This window comes from Candida margitis (assembly GCF_024628925.1).
Source record: "Candida margitis strain CBS 14175 chromosome Unknown scaffold59, whole genome shotgun sequence".
NCBI lineage: Eukaryota > Fungi > Ascomycota > Pichiomycetes > Serinales > Debaryomycetaceae > Lodderomyces > Lodderomyces margitis.
The window spans coordinates 43,109-64,610 of NW_026261732.1; the positions used below are offsets into that span (position 1 = coordinate 43,109).

The following is a 21,502-nucleotide window of genomic DNA, read 5'->3' on the forward strand; positions in this document are numbered from 1 at the left end:
TTCAGTCCCTCCCCTCTCACTTCCGCTTCTTTCTCTTGATCAATCCAGTAAGATCGTTAGCTTTCCCATTTCCACTGCCAGTAACTCCCAGCACCAGCAGTAAACTTTTCTTTTCGCCACCACCACCACCAGTGTGACCAGAAGTATGCTCACTCACTTTTGCCTTTTTTCCAATTACTTGTCCATACTTGAAGCCATCGTCAAGACCCAAAGTCTTGTTAAAGAATGCAGGTATCTGAACTTGAGTCAAGTACTCTACATCGACCAATTTATCAAAATTGATCAGTTTCAAAACATGATTAACAAATTGTTTATATTGGTGAACTGTAACCACCAAATCATCCTCTTCACCTTCATTCTGATTCACTTCATCTACTGTAGTCTTGTTGTTTTTTGGCTTATGATTGTCAATTTTGCATCCAATTAAACCAACACAGTCACCTATGCGAAACTCCTGTCGATATCCCAACTCTTGGTAAAAGCGATCAATAGAAACGTTGGCGTATCGATTTTCAACAATCAAATGCTCTAAAAAACGACCTTTTGGATCATCGGGGAAGAGGGGGATGTTATAAACCGCCAAACCCGACTTTGAATTTGCAGCTGTATCTGCATTGGAACTTGCATCATGATTCGAGGCTGAATTATTGTTGTCACCAAATATATGCCCAATTGACCAATTAGGCAAACGATTAATAAATTTACTCATGGCAAATTCATCCGATCCAGGGATGATTAGTCTTTTAATAGGCCAACAATCACCATTGCTGCTGCTACCACCACCACAAATAGATTCAATTATCCTCAACCACCAAGTCAATAACACTTGTCCATTACTCAAATGTTTATACTCGTTTCTAGATGAGTTGGGAAACATGTATTGTGGTGCGGTTTTGGTGAATAAACAAATACGTGAGTTGATTGTGGTAGGTAGGTTACGAAATTGTTGACTAGATTTGATATTACTATCGGTGGTGGTATGCTTGGCATGGGTGCCATAGTATGGTAGAGTAGTGATATAATTTGAATCAGTGGATAGTTTCCTCTGTAATTTATCAATTAGTGCCAAAGTTTCATTCATGTATGTACCAGCCTCCTCGTCTTCCTTTTGTTCCTCGTTCTCCTTTTGCTCATGCAGAATGATCCCCCGCTTCATCTTGATTCTATACTCATTCACATCATAGTCAACAATATATCGCAACACCAGTTCAACAACATCACCAACTCGATAAGCCAACTTTTTCAAACCAGTAGTATCACACTTGGCAATGAATATAAATTGATCTACGTAATTAGGATATATTTGCAAATACACATACACTTCAATTCCTAAAACAATCACATCATCATGATCAATTAATGTGAAGAGATGACGTATTTTGACAGTATCGGGTCGTGGCGAGGTGGTGGTGGTGGTGGTGGTGGTGGTGGTGGTGGATGATTTAGCAATGTTTATTGGTGATTTGATGTATATTGGTCGTGATTGGATATAGAAGTATTTGAAAGATTCATTTTGCGGTAGATGTTGAGCCAACAATGAGTCTAGAGACATTTGTATATATCCCCTTTAGTTTGCTTCAGATATATAGTTTGGTTTTGATATATATTTTTTTTTTCATTTCCATACGCGTTAAACTTTTTACTTAGTGTCGTGTTGCCTAAGTTTTCACATTTATGTTTCGCGTCAATTCCCGCACGACACAACAAAACGTTACCGGAGTTTACACAATAGAGCATGGACAATAGAATGCTGATACAGACGGAGATATGTCCTTTGATCTTCTTTGTAGAACTCACAAAATTAGGGTGTTTTGATATTTGGCAAACAAAGTTGGTCTGTCCCAATTGCTTCATCTTTGCAAAAGTTTAGTTGTAAGTGGTAAGTTGTAAGTTGATCTATTTCGTGAACCCTTTTGATGACTCTCTTTTTTGTTACTGTCTTTGTTTTTAGCCATTGAGAGAAGTATTTTGTATTTGGGTTTTGGTGTTTTTTTGGTCGAAAATTGCTGCCCCACTATATTGTACAAAGTTTGGAGGGGTAAAGAAACGGCTGATACAGTTAAAAAGTATATTATCATATATATACATATATTAAAGGCTTTGAATAGGATAGTGCGTAATGTAAACTTTAAAAATTAAAATAAGATATTCTTCCTATTGGAGTATTTTGTTGTTCTAAGTCGATTAAAAGTCCACCTCTACACCCATCTCTTGCATTTTTAGGATTTTCCCTTTTGGTTATGAGTATAGGTGTATGGTTATGAGATTATTATTGGCCAACAAAATTTAAGAAAACAAAGAGATAGAGACAGGGGCTAAAAGAAGGGTGTAAAAGGACACGTATATCCAACAAAACAACTTAAATATATTACTTGATATGGGGTTCTAGAACTAAAGCAGTTAAAAGTATACTTTTAAACTTTCTTTTGCAAAGGGAGAGAATTTGAAGGCTAAAAACGATGAAATTAAACGATTAAACAGAAATTGTTTTAAAGAGAGCAAGAGAATGGAGCTAATTGGTATGTATATATATATATGTGTGTGTGTGTGTATGTGTGTGTGACTTTAGTCGTCTACATACATGCATGCATATGTATATCAACAGTCATCGTCATCAGTCAAAAAATTTTGGCCCCTCTTTTAGTATGGTCGCTAAAGGAGATAAACTTACGCAAACATTCGCCTCCGCCTTCACAAAAGAGGAAAAACACACACAAACAAAGAAAAGAAAAGAAAAGAAAAGAAAAGAAAGGGAAGAAAATTGCGACAGCAAAAGCAGTTGAAATGTTTCTCTTAAATTGTGTTATTATATTACTGAAACTGTATTCTTCACCTTCTCTTGATGACTCACTATGTCATTTATAGCTTTGTATATATCATTTGTCAACAAGATCTATAACTCCGTGTATCGTAGTCATCGAAATAAATATATATATATATATATATATATATATGTTAGGGTTATGAGATTTAAATACCTCACGACCCCTCTCTTTCTTTTGTTTCAGTTTCAGTTTCGTTGTATTCTTTCTTTGTCTCCGCAAAATTTAAAAAATAGAAAATGAAAACTCCGTAAGTATTAACAAAAAAGTTAATACATAATTATAGTATAATATGTCTGTCTCTATCTCCCTACTATTAAATAGTATGTCTCATTCGCTTGTATTGTTTTTAAATAGGAGTTACTTAGCTATTGCTATTGTAATTGAGAGGGGCAATGTTCAAGGTATATATTATTGTATGACGACGAGAAAAGACAAAATATTTAAGGATAATAGTAGTAGTAGTAGTCGTAGTATAAGGAGTTAATGCAAAATAACTTAAATTGTAATAATAATATTAATAATAACAATAGGAGAAGATAATTAAAATGTTAAGAGTCTCCAATTAAGAATAATACTCCGTTGTGCAAAAGTACACTACTTTTTCCTTCATCAGGGAATAAGAAACTTACACAAACACCAATGATGTAATAATTAATATCGGATTTAACCTGTATATAAATCTCCTCTTCTTTAAACCCAACTTTATATGTATGACACACCATATACATACTCTCTATATATATACACTATAATAGTAATTAAGTAAAGTAAGTATAATATATAACAGAATTTTCCCCCAGATATTTCTTCAAACAATTTTATTTCGTATATATCAAATAAGCCAACTAACTAACTAACTAACTAACTATTCAACCAACATTTTTCATCCACAACTTACTTACACATCACACAACACTCACTACAATCACTCTTATTTCACACGATATAATAAATAAGCAGTGGTAAAAGCTATAACTTGACTAACCAAAAAATTTAACTGTGTGTCTTGCTATTCTTTTTTTTTTTGTATTGTATGGTATTGTATTGAGAAGTGTTGTTACGTTTAAAATTTCACAAGCAACAAAAAAAAAAATAATAGAAAGCTATTTGATAGAGATATCACGGTTTTAGTAGCTGAATTTCAAAGTACATACAGGCAAAACGCAGTTGTATCAACAATATTAAACTGGCCATTCAACAAAAAAAGAGCTCGTTACCACAAATATACCACCACAATATACTTGCTTAAAAGAAAGGACTGACAAAAAGAGACAAATTTTGTTACGCTCACGCACAGACTCCCACACATATAACTTTTTTTTACATTATGAATCACCAACCTTCACTACAAGCCAACAATAACTCACCTCTGACAATGATGATGATGATGAACTCAGGTGGTGCTACTCAATTAGATTCCTCATCAGATGCCAATGGATTTGATAACTTTTTGGATATATTTTCTACTGATATGGATTTTGAACAAGCTTATTCGATGTATAATACTTTGCAACAAAAGTCAGCCATTGGGTCGTTTGAAGAATTGAATAAAGTTCAAATGTTGAATTCACAATACACTACCAACTTGCCCACTCCTCCACCTCAGCAACAACAACAACAACAATTTTCTGCGCATAATAGTGTGACTGGTTTACCACAGGATGAATTCGCTGATTCTAGGCAACAAATACTAAATGGAGGACATCAATACATTCAACAAGATTCAGAACAACAACAGCATCAACAACAAAACTCAGAGCAACAACATCAACCTCAACAGCAAGAAGAAAATGACGATTTTGATCATTTCTTTACCAACACTGAATCAAATGCTCTAGAACGGTTTTTGGATAGTTTGGCAAACCCAAAAGCAGCAGCTGATCCATTACAATTTTACCATAATAGCCGATCAGCAAGAAACAACAATAATAGTAATAATAAAAGCAATAATGATGAAGGTAGTGGCAGCATACCTAAGGCTAATAATGATACGGGGTTTGATTTTAACTTTGAGATGCGTACAATGAGTGTACCTTCTTTTAATAAGCAAACCCATAAACAAGTGGAAGAGCCACACCAGCTGGAGCTGCAACAACAACAGCACCAGCAATTACAAAATTATCATCTAAATTCACACCTACATCAACCACAGCCTTTTTATCCAACCGATTCTACCCTCCACCCATCGTCAACATCTCCAAATACAGCCCATTCAAATGTCATGCAAGCACAATTTCAACCACAACCACAGCCACAGTATCAATACCAATATCAGAACCAACAACCACACCAACACCAGCAACAACAGTTGCAAGATCACGTTGCTCTTAAAAATGAGTTAGCTGAAGCTTTCTCAGTACCAGCTAAATCGCCATTCTCATCACCTCCACTTGAAAAACAAGTAGAGGAAGCAAAACAAGCTGAATCCAAAGCATCAAAAAGAGCACAGGCTAAACAAACTAAGCAAACTAAACAAACTAAACAAACTAAACTGACGAAACAGCAAAAGAATGATGTCAAATGTTCCCCTAACAAAGCTGAAATCAATAAACAACAATCATCAGCCACCACGTCGTCAGTATCATCAACAAATTCACAACTAATCACTCCACCAACTTCAGGCGACGAAAGTAAGAAAAGACAAGGCGTTGAAGAAGACGAAGAGGAGGAAGAGGAAGAGGAATACGACTCCGAAGACGACACCTCCACCATTAATACTACTTCTACTTCAAGACTGGATAAACCACTCCTCAAAAAACGTAGACGTTCAACCAACAAACCGCTTTTATCATTGGAACAAAAACGGTTAAACCACTCCCATTCAGAGCAAAAACGTCGTCAATTGTGTAAACAAGCTTACCAACGTTGTCTTGAACAAATTATTGATTTGGAAGCATTTGCCAGATTACCTGAATTGAATGAAGCTGATCGCAAGACTAAAAGAGCCAGGGTTAATAAAGAAGGATTGCCTAATTTATCTAAACATGGAGCATTGATGAGGATTAGCAATGAGATGATGTTGATCAGGCTGTTGAATGAGGGGTTGAGGCAGTTGTTGGAGGGTTAACTACCCTTTGTGTTTTTTGCTTTGGGATGAGGTAAAAGATTCAAAGTTCAATTCATGGAATAATAGAAAATCTTCTTGTTAGTATATATATATATATATATGTTTAAATATTATTTTGGGAAATACAAAGAGTATATTTATTTAGTTATTTTGCGACAATAGCTTGTGGCTTTCACACTTCTACAAGGTCCCTACTACTGATAAAGGCAAATCATATTGCATTTGTTTTAACAATCTCTTGAATTGTGTCAAACAGAAAGAAAACGAACGAAAATAAAAAAATATTTCAACAAAATCTCTTCCTTGGAAATTTCACTTTTAACATACGCGACTCTATCTACAGTTCAGTACAATACGCCACATCTAACGAGAATGCCACCAAACCGTGTCGTAATTGATTTAGACTCAAGTGCAGAGCCAACACCCACACCCACACCCGAACCAACCCAAACGCAAAATCAAGCTACAGCTAAAGCTCAAGCTCAAGCTGATCCACCATCACTCGACACATTAATCATTGGGACTCAAGATCAAATCACAACCTTGTCGAAACATGCACCATTAATCTTGCCCAACCAGCAGCCCGACCAGCCATATGCCAAAACACTACAAAAGTTACGGTGCACGTACAACTACACCTATTTGATCAATTGGTTGTATAATTTCCGTGGATATTTGAAACTACAATCGGAATTTTTCGATGTTGATATTTTTGAGTTGGAGTTGTTGAATTATTTTCCTGCTAGTACTTATGATGGATTGAACTCTTTGTCATCGAATTTTGCACCAGCTTCGAGTTCGGTGTTGTTTATAAATAAGCTTAAATCGAGTTTGGTTCATGTGTTGATGGGAAACAAGAACCATGGTTTGAGTTTTGAACAAGTTGTCAGACGATTTTTCGGGATTAGTACACCCTTAGGCGGTGTTGCTGTTGCTGCTCCCACTAATGATAGTGACGAAGTAATTGAAATTAAAGAGAATGGCGATTACCCACTGCAGGAGCAAGGTGATGTTGATGAGAACGACGACAGTGCTACTGAGTCGTCTAGCCCCGCAGCTGTAAATGAAGAAGATTTACCTCAATTTGATTATTTATTAATTGAAGGCAAGATTGAAGTCCTATACATAGTCATATCCCATATTGCCACCACCTATAGATTCAAAGACTGGATTGATCGAAGTTCATCAAACTCACCTGAGTTTTCCCGCATTGATCCTTTCTTCATTGACGACAACAACACATCTACTTCTGCTAATTCCCAAGGTGTGCAAACACAATGGGTCCTATTATTTGATAATAACCGATTATACAAAAAAACCATCCATTATCCACAGCTATCAATCCCCAAAAAACGTAAACTCGCCCCTGAATTCCCCAACGAATTCTACTCACCGTCAAATTTCGACATTGCCATATCCGACATCAAGTTTGACTTGATTGCTAAAAACATATTTGAATTCAATGCCTACTTGATCAAACTCAAACGCAGCAAAACGACGCCCAAGTCTTTGATCAATAAACTTTCGAAATCGGCCCTTGTTGAATCGTTATTCAACAACGAGATCAAAAAGAGGAAATTCATTGCTAATAAAAAGAAGGAGGTCCAGTTGGCAGGGTTGTTGGCAGTGAGGAAAAGATCTTCGCGGTTGGAAGCTAGGGAACGAGAAAAGATGCAGCAAATGAATCAAACTGGATTAAGTAGTCGTCGTCGCGGTGGTGGTGACGGTGAAGGTGCAAGTGTAGGTGACAGTAATGGAGATCTGAGAATGGATAGTCAGAGACGATTTGAAAGGAGACAACAAAGACAACATCGTCAATAGAAGCTTGTGTGGTGTTACAGTGAACACTTAATTCATGGAGCAAACCAACCTACTATTTAAATGTAGCATCACAAACCTCTCTTCTTGCCTCTCTTTACACCCATCTCTACGCTCATCTCTAGCTAGACTTTAAAAAATAAAAAAATATTTAGAGACACATACATACAACCTATACATGCAAAAAAGTACTGCCTTCTCTCTCTCTCCACACACCTTCTTCTTTACAAATTCATTTCATTCAAAATTTGACCAGCTAAAGTTTTATAATTCCATGTGTTACCCAACAACTTCTTAAATTGAACCCCATATAATCCCACCAAGGGCACCTTAACAATATGAATCTCAAACTTCAAAGGCGATTTAGAGCTACCACCGCCGCCACCGCCACGACGTTGTTGTTGTTGTTGCTGGTACTGTTGCTGACTCGAATTACTAGCGGTACTAGTTGTACGTTGATGACTAGCACGATGCTCAATCTTGGACGAAATCAACATATCGCTTCCTCCTACATATCCACTCAATGAATCAGCCGAATTGTCAAGGTCAAGCGTATCATTACCGAAATCAGCATCAAGTGTATTTGGTCCACTTCCTTCACCATGGCCATCATGGTCAGCAGCGTCTTCTCGATCGGTGTACATTCCTCTTATGGTACGCGCTGTAGCTGGAGTATTGGGTGGCATCTGAACTTGAGAATTATTCTTTTTACGATAGGTGTTGAGAAAAGTATTTCCAATGGAAATTTTCCTCCGATGTCCCGAGCTACCACCACCAATGGTTGATGATCTTTGAGGTTTATTTTGAGCATTTGATGGCGATAATAGCTCTGCTCCTCCTCCTCCTTGAGCGGCTTGAATAGCTTGGGCATTCATAGATGGTTGGCGGCTTGGAGTTCGAGCACCTTCAGAAATAGCTTCCACTTTAGGATCGTCAAAGGAGGAAGATTTCAGAGTTGATGACTTCAGTCTAAATGCATCGCCGTATAACTCATTCTCTTCTTCATTTTCATCGTCGTGGGCATATGCATCCAATATTTGATCTTCAGCGTCATCCTCATGTTGTGGCTGTTGTACTTGCTGTTCCTGTTGTTGCACAGAAGGAGTATGCACGCAAATAAACCCACCCTTCACCTCTTGAAATCTAACTCCTAATCGACTCAACACATTGATGATATTGTATCTTATAACAGGTAAAGGTTTGGTAGAAGTGGTTTGTACACTAAAGAATCCTTTCAAGAATAAAGTCTTGCAGTGCTCAATGGATGGCATTGAACCAGGCTTGGCTTCATTGTACTGCTTGATAATCTCATCCTCGGTGAGTTGAGGTACTTCTTGGACTTGCATATCATCCAACTTAACATCATCAAATAATGCACCAGCTGAACCCTCATCAAATGATATTTCAGTATTGTGTGGGCTTGTCGAATGAGCGAGTTCTATATTGGCATTATTTTGAGTAGCTGTATTACTTCTGCCACGACCATATGCATCTTTCCTAATTTGACCACCAACCGATTTAGCTCTTGCGGTAGGGTGCAATTTACGTGAGGGAACCGCCAATGTCTGTTGCTGCTTCGTTGTTGTATTTTGAGTAACAGTATTGGTGTGCGGGTCATAGTTTGGCAATGGTGGTAAATACTCCACTGGAATAAATCCATGGGGCCTATTGGGTGTAGAAGTCGATGCTGAATGTACATGCATGGCCGTATCTTGTCTTTTTTCCTTTCTCTCGGGCTTTGTTGGGGATAATCTTGATCCAGATTCCTTCTCTTTGGCTGTGACCTTCATACTAACACCACGACGTACCAACGGATCGAGCGTGCTCTGCGAAGAATGGGGCAGATTCCTTGCCGAATCAAATTCATTGCCAGGCTGCGATACTATCTTTGGTGAGCCTGATCCTCTAGATTTCTTACTTGAAAGCTTCCTAAACAAGTTATTAAAACCGGCTCCACTCGTGGAGCCTCCACTGGCTCTGTTAGGATCCAAGGAGTCAATAGGAGTGGTGCTTCTTGGGCTTCTTGGGTGTTGCTGCTCGGGTATAGCAAGCTCGTCATTCTTATTAGATGCAAGCGGTGGATTATCAAAGTTAGAAGGAATCACAGAAGTGTGTGCTTGTTCGGGAACTGAAATAACAGGAGGTGGAGCAACTGGTGGGGCCACACTTGGCGATTGCTCACGCTTTGGATCCAAAGTTTTCGATGGCGACCCGGAAAACGTCTCAACAATCCTTGGTTGCGGAGTATTTGGTGTATCCTTAGATGTATTATACTCACCAACAATAGGAACCTGTGTAGCAGTCTCGTGGGCATATTGAGGTGTCCTAGCGGGTGAGATCATTCCGCCTGACGTATTAGCTTGGGGTTGAGGTGTGTAATCCTCCTTTGGCGTTGGTAAGGATGTATAAGCTTGTTGGTTTTGTTGTTGCTGTTGTAAGAGCTTTTGCTGCTGTTGTATTTGATTTTGGTATTGTTGTTGCAATTGTTGTTGTTTGTATTGCTCTTGTTGTGCAACCTGAGCTTTGATGGCTTCCTCTTTAGCCTTTTTCCTCTTTTTCATTTCAACCACTAAGTAGTAAATTGAAATCAATGGATGGAACCCACCAGTGGGATCAGGAAGAATATTAGAATTTTGCGCCGATGCGTATTCCTTACCTTGTCGTGTTACATTGTACCAATTTTCAGTGCTCATTTGGTACTCAACACTAGTGAGCAACGTTGTCAATTCTTCGGTCACACTCTGCACCGATCCTAAATCAAACACAGCAATCTGTTTAATAATCTCCGGGTCCAAAGGCAAACGCAATGGCTCTCTCCGAGGGAGGTAATTTGAGACCTTGTGATCATATCCTTTATTCATCCAGGGGTGCGAACAAATTTCATGTAGTGAGGCCCTTTTTATAGGATCAACCACCAACATTCTTGACAATAAAGTGATACATTCTTTTGAAAGAAAATTTGGGTATTCAACATTACCCTTTTTAATCTTCTCGTGCAAAACCGAAACGGACTGGTCATCAAAGGGCACCTTTCCACACACCAACACATAGAGAACCACACCAAAAGACCAAATATCAACCTCTGGTCCAATATAAGGCTTCGCGCTAAGCAACTCAGGAGCGGCAAAATAAAGCGACCCACAATATGTTTTTAGTAAACTCTTTGGAGAATACAAGTTCGACAATCCAAAGTCAATAATCTTTACATCCCCCTTTTCATTGATCATGATGTTTTCAATCTTGAGATCTCTGTGCACAACGTTATTTCTATGACAATAATCCAACGCCGAAGCTATTCCGCGAGCAAACTTCCTCGCATGTTTCTCTTTCAAAGACCCATGAGCAACGATATAATCCAACATTTGTCCACCTTCGATATACTCAAATAGCATGTAATAATGGTTGGTCATGGGAACCATTTCGTATAGCCTGCATATGAACGGATGAAACAACAACCTACCAAGTGCTCCTTCTCGAATGGTCCGCTTATCCCTTGCCACTTCCTTTTCAAATTCCTTATGTTTCTGTGCTGCCTCTTGCGATGTTAGTGGTGGTGGATCATTAGCATGAGCTCGTTGGTAGAGTTTTGCGGCTCTAGGTATAATTTTAACGGCACAAATTTCGTGAGTTGTATTATGTTGAGCCAATTTCACCTTCCCCATGGATCCAGCTCCAATAGTCTTTACAAAGTTCCAGTCACCGATTGATTTTCTATGAAACTGTTGTTGTTGTTGTTGTTGTTGTTGTTGCTGTTGCTGTTTCTGTTGCTGTTGCTGTGTATGATGGGACTGCAGACGCAGATGTTGATGCTGATGCTGATGCTGCTGCTGCTGCTGCTTCTGTGCTGATAAGGTTTGCGATTGCTGACTCTGATCATATTGTTGCGACAGTGGCTGTCTTTGCAGTTGTGGAGTTTGTTGGCGTTGTTGATATTGCTGAGTCTCATTCCCTGAGTACTGGCTCGGAGTAATTGGACTGCGACCTACTTGTGGCAGTGAAGTTTGCCCCTGAGATGCCTTACTCAGAGCTGGAGATACCAATTCCCTGGGTTTAGGAAGTGGCTTCGAACCTCCTTTAGCTCCCTGTGGATTTGTCGCACCCACCGGAGTAGATGCAGGTGATGGTATTGATAAGGGTGGTAACAACTGTGCATCCAGGCTTCTGTCATTCAGTTTTGTAGCACTCAATTCTGATTGCGTCTTCACATTCCCACTGGTGCTTTTCAACATACGAGGGGTTGCTGGATGTGAAACAAAGGGGGATTTAGATTGATTGCCATCTGGCAACTGGCTCTTGCTTAAATCCCTTTGTACAAAAGGTTGATCGGCTTCCATGGTATCCGATTGTACTGTTGCGTTGAGTTAAAGGCAATCTTTGAATGGAAATAAATAAATCGATATCGATTACACAACCCTCGATTTGTTTTGACTTTGCCTCCTTTTTGGATGATTAAAGATGCTGCGCTGTGAACAATTTTTAAAAATATCGAATAACAAGTACGTTATAATTTCGACTCAAATTCCCGAGTGAATGTAAACACTGGTCTTATCGTTCTCTATCAAAGGAGCAATTGCTTATCCAAAAGCTTTCTGGCTATTATAAAAATTTAGTTAGGAATAAAAATAAAAAAAATGAGAAAAAAATAAATTTAAATAAAAAGAAAAGTACCTTTCAACCCTTTTCTTTTTCCTTTTCCTTTTCCTTTTCCTTTTCCTTTTCCAACGTTTGCTGAATCATTTACGCATGGCTTAGCAAATATAAGATAATTGTAAACGAAAGAAATACTGTACTAGCTGGAGATATTAAATATCCAAGTACTAGTAGTAAGAGATGTACATAAGCAAAGCTCGTTGTTGTCTTTGATAACCAGCAGTAAGCAGTATAGACATCAGAGGTCGTGCAAAATTTACAATTCGTCCAACTCCAACCGAAACAACAAATGACTTAGATAGAGCAACTACAAATGGCCAATTGACCCAATTGTAAGAATATTTATACATTTAATTGTATATAGTAGTTCAGTGAACACCTTTCTGTGAGCATCTATAAACACAGTCTCTTAGTGATGGGCCTTCAAATGTTGGTATTCCAAAGAGTAACCAAAGATAAGGATAACGACAGCCAAGTGAAGCAATGGTTTACCTGAGGCATTGTCGCCATCAAAGTAAGCAGCTCTGTATCTTGCCAATGGGTTAGTTGGCTTTTTAGCAGCTGGTGCTGCACCTTGTGGCAACTTCTTGTAAAAAGAAACAACTTCTTGCATTCTTTTAGCATTTGGGGCTGAACCAAGGTTCTAAAGCAAAGGTTAGTAAGGTGCTCTCGTATAAGCGGGAGAGATGACAGATTTAATATCACTCAATGCGAAGCATCGAGCATTCATAAAGATCCTGGAATTGTCGAATGAAATCGGCAAAGCCAATGACATGTCAACCTGGGAAATGAAAGTGCTTCATCCTACACAACCCCACAAGCTATCCCTATTTGTCGAATGCAATGCCTTGAAAAAATATAGCACTTCTCTGTCTCAGTTTGGTCCAATGCTAGGACCTTCCAAGTCCCTTTCTAGATATTGTCTCCTCTCTTTAAGTCCAACGTAGTGGCACATACCTTGGCCGAAGCGATCTTTGGTGGAATCAATGACGACAATTGTCTTCTAATAACAAATGACATGGTTGGTGGTATTAGTTGTTAAAGTAATGTCGTCTGTCCAAAAGCAAAACCGATATTTTTTTTTCCACTTCTCGTTTCTCTCTCTCTCATACGTTGAATTTCTATTTGATAAAAACTTTTTAAACCAAAATCGAAATTGAAACTGGTGCACGACTATACAATTTTATATGGTCATGGTTAACAAACCTACAATCATCTAGGATCATCTCTTTCATGTATTTGTCGGTTTATGCTATTGATTGAAATTATACATGATTCTATAGTACAGCTTAAAAACACATCTAACAAAAGTCATCACTAGTTAACACCACTTAAAAAAAATCACGACGGAAGACATCACCCCTAGTTCTCTCGTGAGCCACAGCATCTCTTTATGCTCACGAGATTCAAAGCTTCTCCCTCTCTACCACTATCCTATCCTGTCAAAGTGGCTCCATTTTACTCAATTCTCAGTAATGAATAAAACTAGACGAATTTGTTAGTAGAAGACACAACAGATAAATTAGGGTCCTCTCTCGTAGTATAACATACCAGTATTTCCCCTGAGGAACAAGTCTCCGTAGTCTCTAGTCACATTCCCATTGATAAATTCTTTACCGTTCTCTAATACCACATTCATGTAACCATCAATGGTTTGTAAATCACCGCGGTATTCAACCCCGCTGTACAACTTCACTCTCACTGGCGAGCCTATTAGGTCACCTAAAAACTTAGATGGATCTGTTCTATCAAATTCGGAATCTGACATCTGTACGGTTAGAGCTCTATGCTACTGTGAAGGTTTTATATAAAGGTCTGAAATGAAGTCAAAGAAATATTTCGCGAGAAAGAAAAGAATGGTCGTGTATCGAGGTCTAATCTATTCACCCACTATTGAACCTATAACAGTAAACAATCGCACCAATTTTTGCAACAATTGAATCTCTCCTCCTTCCTTTTGATAAAGAGCCTTACTAACTTGACCACTTTCCAATAGGTAGTCCCTTTTCAACACCCCCATAACCAACTCATTGACTGCTTTCATGAACTTTTTTGTTTGCTCCACGCCAGGTTTATAAGTTGGACCCATTGCAAGGAGGACAGTTGTTACCAACTCAAATACAGGAACCACCAACTCATTCAAAGATATTGTGTCTTCATGTTTGGCGTCGGGGCTAACCAAGTCTGATAATGATAATGGCGTATCCAAGAGCACTCTTATGCTGACATTTTTAAAATCCTGCACCTCATGCACATGTAATGTCAATCCCAAGTCAGGGTCAACCTTCAACAAGTTTAAGTTTGCCAAAGTTGCAAATAGTTCATTCTGCACCAACTGTAATGCCCCCTTTTGAGACTGGGCTATTTTGACGAGTAGGTACAAGTTTGCCTTGAATGCCGTAAGTTCAACAAAAAGCTCATTAAATGTCAATTCAGAAGTTTTGGATGTAGACAACTTGATCACCTCGTCAGTTCGTCTTAATGCCCTAATGACTTGTGACAAGAAGCTCTGTTTGACAACTTGTTTCAAAATGATATCTGATTGGCTCAGATCTTCTAACTTCAAGAGCGACTCGATCAAAAAAATTGAATTTATGCGCGATAACCCTTCTGAGTACAATGCATCATTAGTCAAGATTGGTAAAATCTTCTTGTGAATGGAGCTCACCACGTCCATGATTTTCGTGGCAAGCAATTTGTTTTGGGAAGCTTTCAGAATGAATTTGTTCAATATCGCATAGAATTCGGACCGCATATTTGGAGTAACATGAGAACTAATTACTCCAGAAATGCAAGTTTGAAACAATGGCATAAGCTGTTGCACTGCCAAGTCGGTCTGTTTGACATTCTCGAGGCTCAAAAATTTACTCTCATATAGGTCAAATAATGAGACGCAAAGCGACACCAATTCTTCTGAAAACAATATATCAGACTCAAGATAAATCGAAACTTTGGGCAAAAGGGAATTGAACACGTCAATGATAACATCACTTGAGGTAATCTGATCCTGCAACACCAACACTAATTGACACCACGAAGCCAAACATCTCAACTGAACATCGCGTGAATTGTTCATGACAAGATACTTTGTAACGAACTCCTGCATTTTGTTTCCTTCGGTCATTACCTCTTCGTTGTATTGCTGCTTCGACTCGGGTGTTACCATATTTGATCCTTGGCACAATATTCTATAAATCTTCTCCAAAATCGAATAATCCAACGTATAGTTTGGACCTTGTACTTTCTTCAAAATCATCTCAACGTTGAACGAGCGGTTCAAGTAATCATATTTCTCAACCTCAAGATTCCTGAAGTTAAAGTTCAAGACATCAAGAAAATCAATAATTCTCGCTGTCCGGTTGGGGAACTGAGTCTTGGAGAGCAAAAGTTGTGAATAATAGTCCTTCTGTGTGGATGAATGCGCATTGTAAAACTCCAATGATAACAATTTCAACGCCAATTCACGTTGCATGATAAATGCAGTAAACGAGTCAATGCTTGGTAGAGAACTAATGAAGTAATTTTCAGCGCTGACACCAAGATCTCCATCAAACTCATATCCACACCAGCTCGTCATCAAGTCCAACTTGGGCTGGAAGTTGATTAACTTCTCAACCAAATTGTAGTCACGCACCCTATTCATGGAAATTCCCGAAGACACGGGGTTAGAGCAAAGCTTGATCAAGATCTCCAAAATCAATGATGACAACTTTGCTGGTCCAACGTCAATAACATGACGGTTTCCATTAGCAAAATCCAATTCCGAAATTATGTTTAAACTATCGCGCAACGTGGCCAATAGGATGTCTAATAGTGTCGTGTGTTGCGACTCATTCAAGTTCAAAGTATTTGCTTTGATTTCAAACCCCAATAAGAAATGTGCTATGTTAAGAGTCCTCCTTACGGGATCGAGTAAGCTAGCAAGAAGGTCTAAAATCTCGAACTTGATCTCCAATGTATCCTCAATCTCTTCAAACTTATCAATGAATGCAAATTTAATCTTTTCCGATTCATCAATGTTTAAAAAGGTTGTGAGTAAACGGTCACTACTCAACAATGGGTCCGCTTCAGACTTGCTACTTCTAAAATGATTGGCTTTCCCCAATTTACTCAAAATTTTCAAAGCATTGCGTGAAATAGGGTTATCACAATTGACAAATAATGCAATATGGGCAACAGAAGACAAGTTGAACAAGATCACATCATAAAATGTTTTTACACCTGAGAGCGCAAGGATTTTTGATTGATAAATGTTGTCAAAGATGGAAGTTGGCTGGCTCAAGACCTTGTTCATAGATGTACTGATGCTCATAGTCGAGTTTCTATGGACAGGTTGCTGGGGTATGTTTGTCCTCGTCAATACAGGTAGCAAATGGTTGCGGAAATTGTTTTGCATTCCCAACAAAGAATTGAGTACATTTAATGCTAGACTGACCAAATTTTCAATCTCAGCAGAAGCATTTACTGCTTCTACTCCATGGTCAATAACTTTGAACAAGGCGTTGTAAACCTTGTTATTGAAAAAGCATGCAAGGACAGCCAATGAGTGATGCAACTTGACAAACAAGTCGTAATTAATAGGCAATCCAGGGATCAATGAATCGAAAATTGATTCAAACGACCGGAAATCTCTGATAATATTCAATGCAGAATCGCTCAAAAACTCCCAATCGACTTCATGTAAGGCGTCAACGCACAATTGAAGTATTAGCGTCTGCAAAGAATCTCTGTATTCTTCATTTGTTAAATTATGTGACTCACCCAACACATCAACCAAAAGAAACTCAATGTAGGGCCATATACCAATTTTGTTATTTGGCCTATGACCATATCCCAAATCACACGGATAAGCCAAAGTGTACTTCAGAGTGTGATCAAAATTCAATGGTTGCAACAATTTTTTAACAAGGTCGGCAAAATTGAGCACTTGACTATAGTGCGTAAGATTATTCGCAAACACTTCAATTGTTCCAATTGATCTTTTCCTTGTGTACTTCTTTCTCTCCAGCTGCTTGCTAAACAAATCATTCAGTTGGGGTTGGCTTAAATGTAGACCATGGTACATCCAGCGGTCCAACAACCGCCACGATTCGTACCTTATGAAAGAATCCAGATTGTTTTCAGCAAGATTACCCAATAGTTGAAAAATCAAATTCAACAATACAATCCTTGAATCGTCACAAACATGAATATCAGGCAAGTTTATATAACTTGGATTCATAGTCGAGTTATGCGCATTGACATCAACTTGCAAAACCTTCCCACCATTAATTAAGTTGTCAAATTCGAGAAATCCCTTTATAATTGGTAAAAACCGGTTGAAGGCTATATTTTTAATCTGATCTGCTCTCTCTGAACCAGACAAGTTTAGCATGATTGATGAAATCAACCTCACAAAACCAGATATTGAAATAATAGAGTCTTCTGCTAGTTCAATAACTATCCTATCATCGCCATTTTCCTTAAAGTCCCCCACTCTCTTGTTAGAAAACACAAGCTCGTGGCGTTTGTGGTATACGCTCAACTGGTCGTTCAAGTCTTGTTCAAAGTTATTGTTTAGCGATTCGATGTAATAATTTAACGAGTCAAATATGGAGTCGATTGAAATTTTTGAATAATCATTTTTCTTTGCATGGCTATTGTTGTTGATCAAAATATCCCATATCTTGCTAGCAATGCTTGATCCACCAGAAGATAATGACGCCAAAAGAACACTAAAGCTAGCAGCAATCAAAGGCGAGGTATTGTTATTCAACCCCCATGATAAAAAGCCAAGTACTTCATTGGTGTTGGATTCGTCCGTCCAAAATGCCGAGCATAGTTCAGGTCTGTTGTTGTAGGTATAGGCAAAAGCCAAATAAAATCGTTCTAAATCTGCACGTTGAGCAATCTCATCAAGCTCCAGTAACTGTGGCTTCTCTGCGTTTGTGCGCTCTTCGTTATCATCGCTATCATCGCTTACCTCTTCATTTCTATCCAGAAACGACAAAGCAAAGTCTTCTTCGCTGTCACGTAATGAGGTTAATATCAATGCAGCGTCTGCAACAAATGTACTGAAAAAGTGTTGCAACAAAGGAGATATCAATGAGTCGTTGAGCTCTGGGTTTAGGGTTAAGTATGAGATATCAACCAATTTGACGGCATTGACAAACTCTGGTCTCTGTTTAGCCAAATTCAAAAGCTCTGGTGCGCCTTGGTATATGAACTTCTTAGGAGCAAATGGCGGTACAGTTCTTTGGAGTAAAGATCTGAAATCATACGTATCAGATAACTCAAAAGCACGTCGCGTTTCTGGCGTACTCGTTTCAGCACAATAACTTAACAACAACTCCATCACTCCGACTGAAATTAACAGCTCCATGTAAGTGATTATATTCTTTTGGAAATCGTATTTTTTAGTATCGTTGCACTTGCACCAAGGGATAAACTCAGTTAAAAAGATGAATCCAGTAACGATTTCAAATCCATGGAGTTGAGATTGTGCCAAGTCAAATACTTCTCCTTTCTGGTTCACCGGGATTGATTTTGTAATCAGCGTGTACAACTGGTCGACCAATGCAGAGTTATCGCTCACTTTAGCATAAAAATTCAAAACGAATGGGAGGAAATGAAAGACGAAAACGTCATCATTTTGCAACGACTTTATCACCTTGATCACTTTCTCGTAATTTGTCACCGATCCAACCTCATCAAAATAAGACTCACTCAATGCATACAATAATGTACCTAATAGTTCGTGGAATTTGAACAATTGCGATCTCGCAAAATTGATTCCATTAATGAACACCAAGCTCAGCAAGTCTCCTGTTACCTTCTGTTTGTCAATCAAGTCATTTAAAATGTCAATTAATTTATAAACTTTGTTAAAACTCTCAATGGCGTTATCAAATATTTCAGTCGGGCTCAAGGCCAAAATCTTATTCCCTACGAGGTATATCAAAATGTTTAAAATGTATTCACCACGACTAAAATAAGACAATTTTGAACTGTCGCTCAATGATGTACCCTTTTTATAACTAACATCTTCGCTATAAAACAATAACTCCGCTGTGCAGACCTCATCTAAATCGAGCTCTGTAGCTAGCAATACACTCAACTCGGTAAATGCTTCGTTCAATTGCACCTCGTCACCATTGCTGAGTTTAAGTGGGGCATTCAACTTGTTTCGAGATTCAGTCAGTGGTGATGGTGTTTTTAGAACCTGTGTAAGATCATGAGATATTATCGATAAATCAACGGTTGAAATATCAACGTCGGGTTGAAACTTGATTGCATTATAAATCTCTGCAAACAAGTCTGGCGACCATTGATAAGACATTATGGTGTATCTAATTTTGGTATGGGAATCGTGATTGCTTCTGAAAACTTGTTCAAATTTGATGCCAATATTTTTTTTCTTCTTTTTAGGTATCAAACCAAACGCTACCGAAACTCAAAATGTTGCAAACTATAAACAAATTGGATACGAGAGAAAAAATCGCCAAATGAACGAGATTTTATCCTTAGAACATCGACACTGAGGTAACTAATTAGAAGGTTCGAGATGATGGAAAACTTAAACGTGTGTGAAGTTCTGTGAAAATAGAGTTTGGTTGTTGATGTAGTCGAAATGCAATTCCATGCCAAAACCTACATGCATTAATAATAAATATGTATATTTTGCCCAATCTAAATAAAAAAGAAATTAACACAGTATATCAAGCTTACTCCATCTTGACATTACATCCATCATACAAGGACATTGTCAAGTNGAATTGTGGGTGTCTAGTTCCTAGACAGAAATCGTTGAATTGGGTAGCTAAAATTGCCTTGATGTTTTCAGGATCTTTGGTAGCCCAGAGCTTTATGGTGAAAATTCTCATAGAAAACGTAGGAACCTCTGTATTTGTGATCTCAGCATATCTATCAGCCGCAAAGTCAACAAGAGTTCCATTCCTTTTCCTTTCGATCAACCAAAATGGAAGTTTAAATCCGAAAGCTCCATCACTTTCACAGTTTGTTTCTTTAGCTGCACCCAACTTTTTCCTCAAGTATGCCTCGTTAACTTGATTGTATACGGCATAAAGGATAATCAATGCTGGCGCTAAAACATACCACTTGGTGGCGTAGTCGAGTATATTAAAGTCAGACATGATGAGTTTGTTATTATGACTGCTTCAAAAGTTTGTGAAGATGGTGTAATAATTTGTGAGTGATTTGAAGCTTTTTTATATACGATTTGCTTCTCCTCCTCCCTCTTCCTCCTCCGTCGTCATTTGTGTGACAAAAATGAACTCCTGTATATTGTTTTTTTTCCGTTCTTATTTCCGCACCTTACTTTTTGAGAACTAAAATTTGTTTTTAGTGAAGATCAGAATGTCACTCAAAGACGAACTAGAGGGTTTGGAAACGGATAAAAGTGACTTGATAAAGAAGATTTGATGGATGGCAGTTGATAATCAAACTTCCGACTCCTCCATGGTCAACCCATAGGGTGCCAATCAAGATCTGTGGAGCTGAGAAAAAGATGTACAATGGGAGTTTTGAGAGGGTGCGGTTTTATAATGATGCATTACGAACAAGAGTAGTGACGTATTCTCTTCCCATAAGTTGTAGCATATCAACTGGAGTTTAGATGATTTGATCTGAACCAGAAGATATCTACGTGGTACTCAAATAGCGCCTTTGTGGCTTACGATCTGTTATCTTGGTTCAAACCCTCAATAAATACATATATTACTCTATCCAAAGCTAAGTAAAAGAAACTAACACAGTATATCAAGCTTACTCCATCTTGACATTACATCCATCATACAAGGACATTGTCAAGTGTGACATCTTAAGTGGTGGGTATGGAGTGCTTGGATCCATCCACAAAGAGCCAAATTGTTGTATCAATCTAGCAGTGACATAACTAGCTTCAGTCAAGGCAAATTGTTGTCCAAGACAGATTCTTGGTCCACCATTGAATGGAACAAAAGCCCAGCCTAGTTTTCTGGTTTCTGGCTCAAACCATCTTTCAGGTCTAAATTCCGAAGCATCTTTGCCGTAATATTCTTCCAGTCTGTGTGTTGCATATACAGTGTAGTTAACAGTTTGTCCCTTAGTAACCAAAATTGGAGACATACCGTCTGGTCCACCACCTCGAGGTAAAGTTGTGTTC

The 21,502-nt window shown here is 38.3% G+C and overlaps 9 protein-coding genes across 9 annotated transcripts; 2 read left to right on the forward strand and 7 right to left on the reverse strand. All coding sequences in view use genetic code 12, as the record gives it.

Moving 5' to 3' along the window:
• Positions 1 to 16: 16 nt before the first annotated feature.
• RTT109 (H3 histone acetyltransferase) lies at positions 17 to 1,552 on the reverse strand (the record flags this gene model as incomplete). Its single annotated transcript, XM_051815883.1, has 1 exon — positions 17 to 1,552. One exon carries the CDS (start codon positions 1,550 to 1,552, stop codon positions 17 to 19), a length of 1,536 nt encoding a protein of 511 aa, XP_051674009.1.
• A 2,600-nt stretch (positions 1,553 to 4,152) lies between these two features.
• INO2 (Ino2p) lies at positions 4,153 to 5,892 on the forward strand (the record flags this gene model as incomplete). Its single annotated transcript, XM_051815894.1, has 1 exon — positions 4,153 to 5,892. One exon carries the CDS (start codon positions 4,153 to 4,155, stop codon positions 5,890 to 5,892), a length of 1,740 nt encoding a protein of 579 aa, XP_051674010.1.
• Positions 5,893 to 6,264: 372 nt separating this feature from the next.
• On the forward strand, positions 6,265 to 7,713 carry CANMA_000371 (uncharacterized protein; the record flags this gene model as incomplete). The annotated part of the gene is made up of 1 exon (XM_051815905.1): positions 6,265 to 7,713. The coding sequence occupies one exon, from the start codon at positions 6,265 to 6,267 to the stop codon at positions 7,711 to 7,713; it is 1,449 nt and encodes a 482-aa protein (XP_051674011.1).
• Positions 7,714 to 7,934: 221 nt separating this feature from the next.
• KIN2 (serine/threonine protein kinase) lies at positions 7,935 to 12,044 on the reverse strand (the record flags this gene model as incomplete). The annotated part of the gene is made up of 1 exon (XM_051815916.1): positions 7,935 to 12,044. One exon carries the CDS (start codon positions 12,042 to 12,044, stop codon positions 7,935 to 7,937), a length of 4,110 nt encoding a protein of 1,369 aa, XP_051674012.1.
• Positions 12,045 to 12,769: 725 nt separating this feature from the next.
• On the reverse strand, positions 12,770 to 13,380 carry ATP17 (F1F0 ATP synthase subunit f; the record flags this gene model as incomplete). The annotated part of the gene is made up of 2 exons (XM_051815927.1): positions 12,770 to 13,003; positions 13,318 to 13,380. 2 exons carry the CDS (start codon positions 13,378 to 13,380, stop codon positions 12,770 to 12,772), a joined length of 297 nt encoding a protein of 98 aa, XP_051674013.1.
• A 502-nt stretch (positions 13,381 to 13,882) lies between these two features.
• Positions 13,883 to 14,128, reverse strand: LSM6 (U4/U6-U5 snRNP complex subunit; the record flags this gene model as incomplete). The annotated part of the gene is made up of 1 exon (XM_051815938.1): positions 13,883 to 14,128. The coding sequence occupies one exon, from the start codon at positions 14,126 to 14,128 to the stop codon at positions 13,883 to 13,885; it is 246 nt and encodes an 81-aa protein (XP_051674014.1).
• Positions 14,129 to 14,239: 111 nt separating this feature from the next.
• CANMA_000375 (uncharacterized protein) lies at positions 14,240 to 19,678 on the reverse strand (the record flags this gene model as incomplete). Its single annotated transcript, XM_051815949.1, has 1 exon — positions 14,240 to 19,678. The coding sequence occupies one exon, from the start codon at positions 19,676 to 19,678 to the stop codon at positions 14,240 to 14,242; it is 5,439 nt and encodes a 1,812-aa protein (XP_051674015.1).
• A 385-nt stretch (positions 19,679 to 20,063) lies between these two features.
• CANMA_000376 (uncharacterized protein) lies at positions 20,064 to 20,492 on the reverse strand (the record flags this gene model as incomplete). Its single annotated transcript, XM_051815960.1, has 1 exon — positions 20,064 to 20,492. One exon carries the CDS (start codon positions 20,490 to 20,492, stop codon positions 20,064 to 20,066), a length of 429 nt encoding a protein of 142 aa, XP_051674016.1.
• Positions 20,493 to 21,123: 631 nt separating this feature from the next.
• On the reverse strand, positions 21,124 to 21,502 carry CANMA_000377 (uncharacterized protein; the record flags this gene model as incomplete). The annotated part of the gene is made up of 1 exon (XM_051815971.1): positions 21,124 to 21,502. A coding segment is annotated over one exon (379 nt), but the record flags the coding sequence as incomplete, so codon positions are not given.